At 54.2% G+C, this 14,420-nt stretch overlaps 1 protein-coding gene across 6 annotated transcripts in view; it reads right to left on the bottom strand.

The window, feature by feature from the left end:
- The window catches only part of HMCN2 (hemicentin 2), a 169,802-nt gene that overhangs the window by 123,451 nt on the left and 31,931 nt on the right, over positions 1–14,420 (bottom strand). For 5 of the 6 annotated variants that reach the window (XR_004031451.1, XM_030818033.1, XM_030818036.1 and 2 more), the window contains 10 exons: positions 14,412–14,420; positions 13,389–13,509; positions 10,899–11,162; positions 7,241–7,385; positions 6,611–6,732; positions 5,204–5,476; positions 3,959–4,100; positions 3,386–3,513; positions 2,756–2,869; positions 267–416 (listed from right to left, as the gene is read on the bottom strand). The exon at positions 14,412–14,420 is cut by the window's right edge and continues 98 nt beyond it. Coding sequence is in view for 5 of the 6 variants with exons in the window: in XM_030818033.1 (XP_030673893.1) it covers positions 267–416; positions 2,756–2,869; positions 3,386–3,513; positions 3,959–4,100; positions 5,204–5,476; positions 6,611–6,732; positions 7,241–7,385; positions 10,899–11,162; positions 13,389–13,509; positions 14,412–14,420 (1,468 nt within the window). In the remaining variant the exon portion in view is untranslated. The remainder of the gene's footprint in view (positions 1–266; positions 417–2,755; positions 2,870–3,385; positions 3,514–3,958; positions 4,101–5,203; positions 5,477–6,610; positions 6,733–7,240; positions 7,386–10,898; positions 11,163–13,388; positions 13,510–14,411) is intronic. The other variant, XM_030818034.1, reaches the window with a different exon arrangement.

Raw genomic sequence — 14,420 nt, 5'->3', positions numbered from 1 at the left:
AGCCACTTTCAGATTCTTGATCCTCAGACTGTGAAATAAATACTTATTGTCTAAGGCACACAATTTGGGGGCTATTTGTTACCCAGCAAGAGCTGATGCGTGCACTGCCTCACCTGGACTTCCCCTCTCCCCACAGGCTCAGGATCCACATGATGCCATCTACACTGGCCACCTGTGTGGGAGAGCTTCCCCTCCCTACTCAGAAGCACGCAGAGGGCTGGGACAGGGGAACGGGCAGGGGAGGGGGAGACAAGGTATACACTCACGTCCAACCGCCAGCTGGATTTCTGCAGAGGCGTCACCCAGCTCATTGACAGCCCGGCAGGTGTAGGTGCCAGCATCCCTCTCCTGAGCCGCCGGGATCCGCAGCTTCCCAGAGCTGGAGCCCTCAGGGGCCAGGATCATTTCAAGACCCTCTGGACCAAAGAGGAAAAAGCATCAGGCCGGTGTCCCTGGTACCATGGAGGCCAGGGTGGGAGGTGGGAGGTGGGAGCCTGACCCTTGGCTCCCGCAGTTCCACAAGGCTGGGGCCTAGGGGACAGTGGGCGGAAGCAGGTTTAAGTCCCAAGGTCAGGACCCCTGGGTCCAGTCCTACAGGGGGTTTGGGCCTTCCCTCTGTTGAACAGGGTTGGGGCTAAGCCAGGCCCTGCATGACAGGCTCATCACCCAAGAACTCCATGTCTGGACCTCCCCACTGGTGTCCACTCCTCCACCCCAGGTCCAGGCTGAGATCTGGGTCAGCTCTGGGAGGGCTCTGGGGAGGGCTCTGGGGAGCCCTGAGCCCGCCGTCATTTTTCTTTTTTTTTTCTTTTTCTTTTTTTTTTTTTTGAGACAGAGTCTTCCTCTGTCACCCAGGCTGGAGTGCTGTGGCATGATCTCGGCTCACTGCAACCTCCACCTCCCGGGTTCAAGCGATTATCCTACTTCAGCCTACCAAGTATCTGGGATTATAGGCACACACCACCACACTCAGCTGTTCTTTATATTTTTGGTAGAGACAGGGTTTCACCATGTTGGCCAGGCTGGTCTCGAACTCCTGACCTCAGGTGATCCACCCACCTTGGGCTCCCAAAGTGCTGGGATTATAGGCATGAGTCACTGTGCCTGGCCCCTCCCTCATTTTTCTTGCCTGACTTCCCTCCGCCCCTGAGGCCTGATGGACACACCTGATTCTAACCGCCCTTTCAAATTTAATTTAATTTTTATTTTATTTATTGTAGTTAAATATGCATAACATAAGATTGATGATCTGAACCATTTTTAGGTGTGCAACCCACTCAGTGGCATCCAGTACATTCACACTGTTGCGTGGCCATCACTGGCCTCCACCGAACTGTTTGCATCTCCCCAAATAGAAACTCTATACCTATTCAACACTAACTCCCTGTGTTCTCCTCTCCCCAGTCCCTGGCGAACACCACTCCATCTTTTCGTCTCTATGAATTTGACGTCTCTAGGTAACTCACATAAGTGGAGAATATTTGTCTTTTTGTGTCTGGCTTCACCTAGAATAGCGTCCACCTAGCAGGACATCCATGTAGCACATGTCAGAATCTCCTTCCTTCTGAAGATGGAAGAATATTTCATGGTAAGGCCGCCTTTTAAAGCGGGGCTCTAGGGCTGGGTTGATGGGGTTCTTGGCCAGAATATGCAGTGAGGAAGGAGTCCAAAAGCCTGTGCCACCCACTTGCTAGTGACCCTAAAAAAAAGGCTCAACTCTGAGCTAATATCACCTGCCCTGCCTTTCTTAGAGTCAGGGTGAGGCTCTGACGAGGTTCCAGGCAGCTGCTGCAAGGAATGGGAAGGGACAGTATTGCTGACCTCGGTTGATCCTTGAGAGGGAGGCCAGCTCCCAGAAAGACCTAGTGCGACCCCGGCACCTGTCCATCAAACTCCAGCCTGGCAGCAGGCACCGTGAAAACGCTCAGCCCATGACCTCAGGGCCTCAGGACAACTCTGTCATTATTACTGTCGTTTTCAGATAATCGCATTATCGTCGGCACTATCACTAAGAACGCCGAGCACCAGCACATGTGCCAGGCTTGTTCTAAAACCTTTGCACATATGGCCAGGCACAGTGGCTCACGCCTGTCATCCCAGCACTTTGGGAAGCCAAGGTGAGTGGGTCACCTGAGGTCAGGAGTTCCAGACCAGCCTGTCCAACATGGTAAAACCCCATCTCTACTAAAAATACAAAAATTAGCCAGGCCTGGTGGTACACGCCTGTAATTCCAGCTATTCCAGAGGCTGAGGCACGAGAATCCCTTGAACCCAGGAGGTGGAGGCTGCAGTGAGCTGAGATTACACCACTGCACACCAGCCTGGGTGACAAAGTGAGACTCTGTCTCAAAAAAATCAATCAATAAATAAAACAAAAAAATAAAAAATAAAACCATATGTGCATATGAACTCATTTAATCCTCATGCAACCAATCTATCTTTGATTTTCCAGATGAGGAAACTGAGACTCAGAGGTGCCAAGTCACATGCCCATGGTCACCCAGGGAAGCCGGAAATCAAATCTGGGCCTGGCTCAGTGCTGCTCTGAATACCTACATCAGCTGTGTCAACACAGGCTGGGGGTGAGGGTGGGGAAGCTGGAACCCACCAGCTCTGACACTGGCTGGGGGTCAGGGCGGTGGGGAGCGGAACCTGCCAGCTCTCTCCAGACTCCTCATTCAGGACACCCCCACCTCCCCCCAACCCCCTGCTTTCTGGAAAGCTGTTCCTTCAGGGCCCCTCCCCACCAACACACCTCGATACCAGATGACTCGGGGCGGGGGGACTCCAGACGCCTCACACACCAGCACAGCCTCCTCCCCAACGGCCACCAGCACCACGGCGTTTACAGCAGAGACCGACGGTGGGTCTGCGTGGGGAAGAGATGCAGAATTTGGGACCAATCCTCAAAGGTCATAAAGAAAGTCTTCCACAGCTTCAGGGAGCCCTCTCCCTCATCCCAACTCTTGCCACACCGGCCTGCTTGCCACCCCTGGAGCACCCCAGGTTCAATGCCCCCTCTTGGTCCCTCCACCTGCGACCCTGTTCCCATAGTGACCCTAAGGCAAGGGTCACTGCTTCAGAGAGGTCATGACCGAGTCCTGGGCATGACAGCTGCTTCTCTCTCGCCCCCAGCACACGTCCCTCCCTCGCACCAGGAGGCTCCCAGTTCTTTGCAGCACCTTCAGCATCGAGAAGCATCCCATTGGCCTGTGTGTGCCTTCTCCTTAGAATATAAGCTCCACCCAGACAGGGACCATGTGTTCACTGCTACGCCCCCGGTGCGTGACAGGTAAATGCTCCATAAATACTGATGGACGGGAGGGAGGGAGGAGGGAGGGAAGGAGGCCACTCTCCTGCGATGTGATGCTCGTGGCCCAGGTACCTGTGTAGTAGAGGGTGACCGTCTCCTGGTCAGTGCCAACCTCATTAGTCGCCTGGCAGCTGTAATTCCCAGCATCCTCTGGGGCTACCCCCTGAATAATCAGGGTTCCCTGTGCGTCCACATGGATTCTAGAATCATGCCATAGAAACACATCGGGTCACACAAGGGGTTGCTCCACAGTCATCATTAATAACAAATTCACTAACAATGCCACTAGCGACGACCATTCTGTACTGATGGCTTGCTCTAGGCCTGTGCTAAGCACTTTATGTACATTTAATTCTCGAGGCTCAGAGAGGTAAAATGACTTGCCCAAAGTCACACAGCCTGAATGGTGGGGGCGGGACTCGGGCGCAGGTCCGCACAGCCTGAGCTCCTGAGCACTGAGCCCACACAGTGGCATTCTCATGTTTCCAAAGTGATCTCACTCTGGAGTCTCAAATGATCCCAGGAGCAAGAAAGGCAAATTCTACTCCCCCATTTACAGGTAGGGAGGCCAAGGCCCAGAGAGGTCTCCTGGGAGTCCTGTCCACCTGCTGCGAGTCCCTGAGATTTGTGTCCTGGGCCCCTCACCTGCTGTCCTCTTGTAGGGCTTGGCCCTCGCGGCTCCAGGAGATGTGGGGTGTGGGGTACCCAGAGGCTGAGCAGCTGACCTTCACCTCCACACCTTGGGAGAAGTGCTGGGAGCTGCTGTGGATGCTGACCTGTGGGGCCTCTGTGATTCAAAAAGTGGATAGGTGAAGATGAGCCCATCAGAGCAACCGTGCCATCCCAGGCACCCCGCCCCGGACTCTTCCCCTCCCACCATCACAGATGGGCAAGACAGAGAAAGCAGAACCCAGATGGCTTCAATCCCCCGGGGGTGGCTTCTCTGGGAACTGGGTAGACCAGGCAGCCACTGAGCACATCCCCAGGCCACATGGCAGCTGATTTTCCAACAATCCCAGCCTGGAGCCCTGTGCTCCTGGAACATCCACTCCAGGCTGAGCGCTCTGGGGAACCTTAGGGAGATGTCAGGCAGCTGCCAGGGCTGGGGATGGCTCCTGTCTCCAGTGACCTTGAGGTTGACCCCAAGGCCTGCCCTACTATTGGCCTCAAGCTTAGGTTCTAATCTGGCCTTTTGGAATCTAAGAACAACAGGCTGGTCAGATTCAAACAGAGCTCACAGGCCCGCGCATCTAGAAACAGCAACCACAGCCCTCCCACACTGGCGGCAGACACAGCTGGTGGATCCCCTCCTTCCTGCAGAGCCTAGACACAGCCTCAGAATCCTGCCCAACACACTCCAGCAGCCACTCAAGAGCCGCTGGCACAAGAGAGAATGCTTGTTCAACATGCTTGTTTTTACACTTGGGGAGGAGGCTCTGTCTAGATTCTGGGATCTTAAAACTCCCAGATGGGTGCTCTTGGCACTGCCTCCTCCACCCCCATCCAGTCAGTGCTGCCTGATCTCTGCCAAATACATCTGACCTCTGAGCTTCCGCAAGGTTCCAGTATTCAGTCCCTGCCCTACATATTGGGCAGGGTGCAGTGGGGAGTGGGGAACAATGGAGGGGCTCGATGGCACGGAAAAAGGACAAGACACAGCAGTAGAAATTTAAGTTAGATATAAGGAGGAACTTCCCAGCAGTGAGAGCCATTAGACTTTGGCTAGGAGGCTACAGAATTCTCTCTCCCTGAAAGTTCAAAAAACGTTGAAAGGGCTGCTATTGCCTGCCAGAGACAACGTCTGAGCAGAGGGAAGGACTCAGGGCTTCTGGGGTAAACACTAGGTCGCGTGTTGAACTAGGGGAACAGCAGCAGCAGAATGAGCCTCACCTCGCACCAGGAGCCAGACGGATGCCCTTGTGACCCCATTGGCGTTGCTGGCCACACACTGGTACCTCCCACCATCTGTGGGGATGATGCCACTGATCTCCAGGGACAGGTCAGCCAGCTGGGCAACTCGGCCTGTCGAGGCCGGCAGGACTCGCCAGTCCCGGACCCACGTCAGGTTGTAGGGGGCTTCGCCTAGGACCCGGCAGGATAGGACGGCAGTCTCCCCTGGGGACACGGTCACGTTGGGAGCAGGGACCAGCTGCGGCGGGGGGTCTGCAGGGACATGAGCACAGGAGGAACCAAGGGGCTGAAGCAAGGGAGGGGGTCATCTTGCAAGCCCTGGTGCTGCCCAGACCTGGGACCCTACCCTAACCCCACCCTGAGGTACAGGTCCACCTGAACCAGATCGTTCAGGACATGTCAGCCAGCAGCATGGGTGACCAGCATCTGCTCACCATCAGGCATCACCCCCGTGGGAGGTCACTTCTCCCACCACCATTATACACCCGCCAGGGGCTGCACGGTACACGCTTGCTCTCCAAATAACAGCCAGTGCAACGTGCAACAAGCCGGACACCCATCTTCATGCCTCCAAGCCGAAGATGCCACGCTGAGGAATAAAGCCTTGGAAGTCTCCAGCCAGAGGAAGAGAGTAACGTGTTCAAAACAATTCTCTGTACCAACAGCAAGACTATTTATAGCAGCCAAATATGCCCCCAAGGAGGAAAGCGCTAAGCAAACTGCTATCTGGATAGCAAAAAGCCACAAGAAGTGGCAAGATCCGAGACTGCTGAACATAGAAAAAAAAACTAAAAGGAAGTAAATCAAATGGCAGAATGGAGGGATTACAAGTTATTTTGATCTTCTCTTGGATTGTTTATATTTTTCCAGCCTTCCTACAAAGAGCATGTGTAGTTTCTGGCTATGTAGAGTGGCTGATCTTTCCACGCTTACGGGTTCCTTTTTTTCGCTACAAAGCAGCTTGCGTTCGTAATTTTTTAAATAAAGCCAATTTCATTTGGAGACAGTCTGTGGTGTTTCCAACCTCCCCAGCTCGATGGCGCCATCCTGGCCGGGACTTGGAGGCACGAAGGTTGTCCCGACCACGAGATGGATGGCAGCCCCTGAAAGCCGAGCCCCAAGAAGTCAGAGTTGGGATCAAAGCTGGACAGGGCAGGAAGACCCAAGCCGAGTCCTCAGCCTTCCTCCAGCGGAGACCCACAGGCCATTCCTGGGTGAGACAGCCCCAAATGAGGGGCAGCATGCTGGTGGCAGCCTGGGCAGCCAGACCCGGGATGACGAACGGTCCCAGCAGCTGGCTGGAGACTCGCCGGGAGGAAATCCTAGAGGGAAGAACCCAAGAAGAGGGTAAGGAAGGGGTACATGGAGGGACCCCAAGGGACTGACCTGTGACAACAATCTGGGCCTTTGCTCGCCCGGTCCCCGCCCTGCTGACGGCTGTGCACTCATACGTGCCCTCCTCAGCCTTGGAGGCCCGCGGGATCTCCCAGCTGCTGTTTCCCGACTCCCTGCAAACAGGGAACAGTAGGAGACGCACAATCACACTGACCCCTGGTCAGGGTCCCCCCGGTCTCATCTGCCCCTCAGGGACTTCAGTCCCCTGAATCCTGCCCAAAGGGGAGACCCCAATTCCTCTGTGAGATGCGGTAAGAAGACGTACACAGCCAAGTACATGGAAACTCCATGACACACTGTGTGACTTGGAGTCAGGTCCTTCCTCTCTCTGAGTCCTGGGCTCCCATCCTTCCTGCCCTGACGCATGGGTTGAGTTTCCCAGGAGCTGAGGAAGGCCCCCGGCTCCTTCACGAGCTGATGGCCCAGCAGTGGTGGGAGTCTCAGGGACAAACTCTTCTCCATCCCCGGCTGCACTGGAAGTCCCAGGCTGGGCTGCCCAAGAGGACAATGACAGAGACCAAGGTCTCTCTCTCCTGCCACCCACTCCCCTGAGATCCCTCCAGGGCCTCAGCAGCCACGAGCCCTGTGGCTGGGGACAATCAGCTGCCGTGGGCCACTCACTGAAAGTGCCTCTCTTCGCCCAGCCTGGCTTCACCTCGCCGCAGCTGCAGCCGGAAGGGAAGGGCGCTGTGCACCGAGCAGGAGACCAGCAGGGGCTGGTGCAGGTAGCCATGGATCCTGGGGGCCATGCTGACAAGGGGAGCACCTGTAGGTGGGGACCAGGACTCAGAATGTCTCCCCACCGCCCCCTTGCCACACCCAGTGACACAGAGACCCGTAGGGATGCACCAGCAGCCAGGAGGCCAGGATTCAACCCCTGGCTCCACTATTTGGTGGTCACCTCTCTAAGCTCAGTTTTCACCTCTGCAAAATGGGGTGATCATGGCACCATCCTCATCGTGTTGTCCTGAGGAGCTGGTGAGAAGTGGTGCATGGAGAACGCGGCACAATGCGTGTGGCATCACCAGCTCCCCTAGGCACAGCTCCTGGGGCTTTTGTGGTTTATTAGACTATTCAGTTTAAGGTTGGCCAGCCTGGACCAGGCCCTTCCACTGCACCATCTCAACTGTATGAAATCTGATGAAATGCTACCAACTAGGATTAGGCTCCCCAGGGTATGGGTGGGTTTGTATTAGTAATTGCTTCTCTGCCTAGAACATCAGTTTTACCCAAATTTGTTAGAAAGAAGCCTTTTCATTTAAAAATGAGCCCACCAGTCCAGGCGCGGTGGCTCACGCCTGTAATCCCAGCACTTTGGGAGGAGGAGGTGGGCAGATCACGAGGTCAGGAGTTCAAGACCAGCCTGGCCAACATGGTGAAACCCTGTCTCTACTAAAAATACAAAACTTAGCTGGGCATGGTGGCACCTTCCTGTAACCCCAGCTACTCAGAAGGCTGAGGCAGGAGAATTGCTTGAACTGGGATCCGGGAGGCAGAGGTTGCAGTGAGCCAAGATCACACCACTGCACTCCAGCCTGGGCTACAGAGCGAGACTCCATCTCAAAAAAAAAAAAAAAAAAAAAAGCACAGCTAGAGGATGGGTATAAATGCAAAATTCACACACATTTTTGAGATAAAACCAGAGACTTCAATAAAATCTCATAGCTTGTAATGAGCCCCATGGGACCCCTCCCTGGCCTGAGCCTGGTCTTGGAGTGACACAGTCTCTTCCCTTGGCTATTGGAATTACTTCAATGGAGAAGTCTGAGAAACTGCCCCGCAGGGTCAGCCATGGCCCATCAGAGCTGGGTGCCCCCTGGCAGGGGCTCAACCTTTGTGTCACCGTCTCCCCCTACCCACCAGCAGAGAAGCCCAGCAGAGATGCTCCGGGAGTGAGACAATGCACTAGACCTCCTCGGAGCCCAGGCTGGGGATGGGAAGGCGGCGGTGACATCATGCTCCAGGATCGCTGCCACATCTGTCCCGGGGGGGAGGGGTGTCCGACCATCCAGCCACGTCCTCGGCTGTGTGCAAAGCAGTCGCCACTCACCCACACACCCTGGGAGCCTCTGCCAAGCCAGTTTGGGGTCCCCATTTCCATGAGCTAAATGGGACCGCAGGCCCACCCTCATCTCTCCAAACCCAGAGCCACCTGCTACAAGGCGAAATCCCAGCCTCCCAGACCTGGAGGGTGGGGAAGGAAGCAAAAATCCAAACCAATTCCCTCCCCCAACTTTAATCTAGAGCTGAGATAGAGAACAAAAGCCAGAGCTAAACTCCAAACTCTTGGATCCATCTGAAAAACAGGGGAAAGAAAACAGAGGCTGTTATTCCCCCTGCTGAAACTCCTTCCTGAAAGTTCCTCCTCAAGGCTGCAAAGGCCAAGGGAAGAGAGGCCCCGGAACCACAGCAGTGGAGTGGAAGCTGGGAGGCTGGAAAGAAGAGGTCTCCAGCTCTCCTGCCCAGGCCTGCCCTGCCCCACCCAGGTCCTCAAAGTCCTCCACCAACCATCGGCACTGTAGGCACGATGGGCACCGTGGCCAGCCTCAAGAGCTAGCCCTTCTTCCCCTCCCTGCATCCCTATTTGAAGTGGACAGAGGAGGATGCCTCTCATTGAGATCCCCCAAAAAGAAGTACTAGAATGTTAATGACATCCACCTTTGTAAGCTCCCCTCGGGCCACCTCCAGGGGAGGGAGATGGTGCAGGAGAAAGGCAATGAAGCCAGCAATGAAGTCAGCAAGGAGGCCAGATGGCCAGTGGCCCTAGACATCCCTGTTAGGACCAGGGGCAGACCTGAAAGGCCAAAGATCCACCCTTCTCCCTGGGAGCTTCCAGCCTGAACGGTGAGACCTCAGGGACACACAGGAAACCAGCAAAAAGCGACACATATGGGAACCAACAGACCATGGCCAAAGATTGGAGGACAAAGTGACCTGTTCCTGCAATGATGTAATGGTAACAGCAGCTGCCACACTGGAGGGCCCTTGCCCACAAATGGATACATTCTGAGTGCAGCCTCTGAGGACCCAAATGCTGTCTTGTTGTGTGCATTAGCTTGGGCACCCCCAGGGGCATCCCTGTGAGCTGGGTGGGCTCAGTTTCCTTATCTATGAAGTGGGGACACACCTCTAAAAAGCTGTAAGCATCAGTGAGCTAGCACATGGCAGGAGCTTGGCCCAGGACTGCCCCATGGAAAGTGTCCAAATGGTGACTCAGATGATTGTGATTATGACAGTGATTGTGATTATGGAAGAGCAAATGCCCATGTCTGCCCTGCCCACTGCTGTATCTACAGTGCCTAGCACCATGACTGGTACATAGTAGATACTCAAAATGAATGCTGAATAAATGGATGGATGGGTGGGTGGGTGGACAGGTGGGTGGATGAATGGGTGGATAGATGGATAAATAGATGGATAGATAGGTGAATTAATAGTGAATGGGTGGGTAGATGGATGGGTGAGTGGAGGGATGAATGGATAGATGGGTGGGTGGGTGGATGCATGAATGGGTGAGTGGATGGACGCATGAATGGGTAGATGGATGGGTAAGTAAATGGGTGAGTGGATGGGTGAATGGATAGATGGGTGAGTGGGTGGATGCATGAATGGATGAGTGGATGGATGCATGAAAGGGTAAGTGGATGGATGCATGAATGGGGAGATGGATGGATGAGTGAATGGGTGGGTGGATGGGTGAGTGAATGGGTGGGTGGATGAATAGGTGAGTCAATGGATGCATGAATGGGTGGGTGGATGAGTGGATGAATGGGTGGGTAGATGGATAGGTGGATGAATGGGTGGGTAGATGGATAGGTGAGTGAATGGGTGGGTGGATGGGTGAATAGGTGAGTCAATGGATGCGGGAATGAGTGGGTGGATGAGTGGATGAATGAGTGGGTAGATGGATGGGTGAGTGAATGGATGAGTGAGTGAATGGGTGGGTGCATGAGTGGATGAATGGGTGGGTGGATGGGTGGGTAAGTGAATGGGTCAGTGGATGAATGAATGGGTGGGTGGGTGGATGGATGGATGAATGGGTAGATGGATGAATGGATAGTTGAGTTGATGACTTTGTTCCAAATTCTTGAGCTGAGAGCCACATCTGAGCATCTTAGTATTTAACATAATGCCTTACAGGGAAATAGCTGTCCATAGAAGCTTAATGAACAAACACTTTCTCATCTAATTTAATCTAATCCAGTCAGGGAAGGCTCCAGGAAGAAATGGAACTCTGAGTGAGCCAGGGGCCTGGGGGACAAAAGAGCCAACCACTCACCTGGGGCCACCCCACTGTAGGACACTCCAGAGACACGAAGGAGGGGGTTTCCGTCATGGTCCTTGCCCTTCACCTTGAGGTAGAAGCGCTCCTTGGGGGTGTGGAAGGGCGGCCCGCCCCACAGCTGGTGGGTGGAGCCATTGGAGAGGGGCTTCGTGGGCAGAGTCAGGAGGGGCTTCCCTGAGCTTTGTGCCAGCTCCACCGAGTCTAGGCGGCCGGGTGCCTGCAGGCCCGTGGAATTGATCACCAGGGAGATGGGAACCCCTGCAGAGGGAAGGTGAAGAACAAAGTGCTGGCGTCAGTGTCTGCCTCTGTGATCCCCCTCAAGTAGGGGCCCTTGAACCACACCCCAGGGGTCCTGCTTGCCTGGCCCTTCCTACCTGGTCCCTCCTTCCCTACCTACCCTGGTGCTGACCAACGCTGGGGGTGGGATAGGTAGAGAGGGACCTTGCTACTGTCCGTGGTGCTGAAACACCACAGTCGTCCAACCACGGCTTCCCAATGGCTGCATCCCCTCTGACTGCACTGACTTGGAGTCCCATGGAGTAGAACTGTCCCCCACCCCATTAACTCTGGTGTGGGCCATAATCAGATCGGCTTCAGGGAATGGCCTCAGATAAAGCAAACACCAAGTTTGGGGACTCTAACTTCTGACCAGACTCTCCCCATGTTTAGGTTTTCTTTGATTTTCTTTACTGTCTTGATGGAAATGTGGTACTTTTCACACTATCCCAGAAGAGGCAGAACTGGACTCCAATTTCATAATGTCTTTTTAAGTTTTCTGTCATCCAGGCTGGAGTGCAGTGGTGCAATCACAGCTCACTGCAGCCTCAAACTCTTGGGCTCAGGCAACACTCCCACCTCAGCCTCCCAAGTAGCTGAGACTACAGGTATGCACCACTCTACCTGGCTAATTTTTAAATTTTGTAGAGATAGGGTCTTGCTGTGTTGCCAGGCTGGTCTTGAACTCCTGGCCTCAAGCAATCCTCCTACCTTGGCCTCCCAAATGTTCCTCTTTAAAAAAAAATTATCTTGGCCTGGCACGGTGGCTCATGACTGTAATCCCAGCACTTTGGGAGGCTGAGGCAGGCAGATCACCTGAGGTCAGGAGTTCAAGACCAAACTGGCCAACATGGCAAAACCCCGTCTCTACTTAAAATACAAAAATTAGCCAGGTGTGTAGCACGCACCTATAATCCCAGCTGCTCAGGAGGCTGAAGCAAGAGAATTGCTTGAATCCAGGAGGCAGAGGTTACAGTGAGCAGAGATCGCACCACTGCACTCCAACTTGGGTGACAGAGTGAGACTCCATCTCAAAAAAAAAATTATCTTGGATATACATCTTTATCAAGAGCAGAAACCCAGCAGGGTCACTTGTGGCCTCCTGCACCCATTTCCACTGGGACAGGCCAGTTTTCAGTCCCCGCACCATCACTACACGTAGGATATCTTAGCTGTCCTGGCTTAACAGTAGAATCAAAGTTTCCCTGCTTCTTCCCTTTCTGCTATCGGCAAAACAAACAAACTGAGCAAGCAGCCCCTTTTCACTTTCAAGATGTAACTCCTGGTCCTGGCAGGAAAACCGGCAAGGGCTGACAAGAATAACAAACATTAGAGCAGACAGACTCGAAAGAAAACACTAAGGGTCTGGCTTGCACCATTTTTGGTCACTGTTCAGGGTCCAGAGTCAGCCTGACCTGATCCAGGCTCCTCCCAGGAGGAGCTGAGCTGAGCTGGTCCCTGCAAAAGTCTCCAAATGGCCCCATGGCAGGGACTATATTTTCCCAACTATAAATTGAGACCTTTGATCTGGCCACCAGATGGTATTTTCTGGCGTGGAGCTCAGGCAGCCTGCACCAGAAGCCTGTCTCGGTACCCAGGCTTCTCCCAGCGGAACCATAGTGGGCATGCAGGCATCCTCAGACCCTGGTGGGTGGCTTCGAATTGGATGCCTGTGCCTCCACCCTCAATATCCTCCCCAGGCTCCTCCAACCTTCCTCAGTCTTGGGACACCCAAATGTCCCCCAGGACATTTCTTCCTTCGGAGTAAGGCACGGCTCTCCTTTTTGGTAAGCCGTCAACTCACTGGCATGTGTTCATTGAACTAGCCTGCCGTTCACTGGAAAACTGAAGAAGTAGGACTCTAGGCAGATATGTTTTGACAAAAAGAAAGAAGAAGGTGTGAACTCAATAATAAAGGGCACAGTGTAAGCGTCCTCCAGGACACTGACTTCGGAGGCAGGGAGGATGTTCTAAAGGTGAATGTCACAATGTCACCTGGGCTGGGGCTAGTGGAAAGAATGCTGGCCTGGAAGCTCAGTTTACATCGCTGTGGTCTGGGAGCACCGTCCCACTTAGCCTCCTGCAGGGTCCCTTTCACAGTCACACACAGCCAAGCATTCCCCCCCACACCTCCCCCCTACTTCCCAAAGCCAAGCCCCAGGTCTTCAGAGGCAGCTCAGCGCTGTCTGTAGGGTCGGGGTACTGTACCTTGCAAGGGCCACTCGAGCGTGTGGTTGAGGTCCAGCAAGGGCTGAGTGGAGAAGCCGGCTCGGAAGTCAATGTTGCTGACGCCTGTGATCCTCACTGAATGGCGGCCACTGCTATAGACCTAGCACAGGCCCAGGTCTCTCATCACCAGAGGATAGGACCCCAGCACTCCAGCTTAGGGCAGGAGACGACCAACCTGACCCAGCCCTGCATCAGCAGCTGGAATCCTCCTGCTTTTGTAGCCACATGGGCAACTTACCTGCTCCCAAGGGGCCCAGCATGATGCTCCCCAAATGAAGGAGCTGAAACCCCAGCTTACGACCCCAACCTGAACAGCACTCTTGAGGCTGTGTTGCCCCTCAGCTCGCCACAGCCCCTGCAGTCTCTGTCTGTCCCCCTGCATGTCTAACTCCCTGCCTTGCCCTCCCCACTGGCATTACAGCTCTTGGCTCAGAGGTGCTCAGAGTTTGAAAGGCAAGTGGTGGTACTGCCACTTTACCTGCAGCACCTAGCACAGTGCCTGCAGAAGGTGCTCAATAAATGTTTGCCTGGTCAGCAGGAGCCCCCGCTCTTCCAGGGCAGCAGCCTGCCCATCCCAGGATGCTCTGTTGGGAGCCAAGCTGGCCCGCAGTCCCTGACTCCCAGCACCTTGTAGATTACAGCAGGCCCCTCCTCTTCCTGCCAGCCCTGCCCCGCTGAGCCCTCCCACCAAAGTTGCTCTTGCTTCTTTTACACATTCTTCACAGCTTGGTCATGCACCTCTGAACCCTGAAGTCATTTCTCCAAGTCCTTCTTAAATGTTCCCAAACTAACCCCAAACCACTCTATTTCTTCCTACTGGTACAAGGCAAAACGCCCTTCCTCTGTCCTTGACCCTTTACTTCCATTGATATGACCACATCACCACCCACACTGTAGCCATCAGCTTTCCGAGGCTACAGGCTCCCCAGGGCAAGCAGGAGGAAGCTGGTTCCAGCCCAGTAAAGCTAGTCAGACCCTTCTCCTGCAACCCAGTGCCCTTACCTTGATGGA

This window comes from Nomascus leucogenys, chromosome 8, assembly GCF_006542625.1.
Source record: "Nomascus leucogenys isolate Asia chromosome 8, Asia_NLE_v1, whole genome shotgun sequence".
Taxonomy (NCBI): domain Eukaryota; kingdom Metazoa; phylum Chordata; class Mammalia; order Primates; family Hylobatidae; genus Nomascus; species Nomascus leucogenys.
Note: the sequence above shows the minus strand (reverse complement) of the source record. Positions and strands in the feature narration are given on the sequence as shown.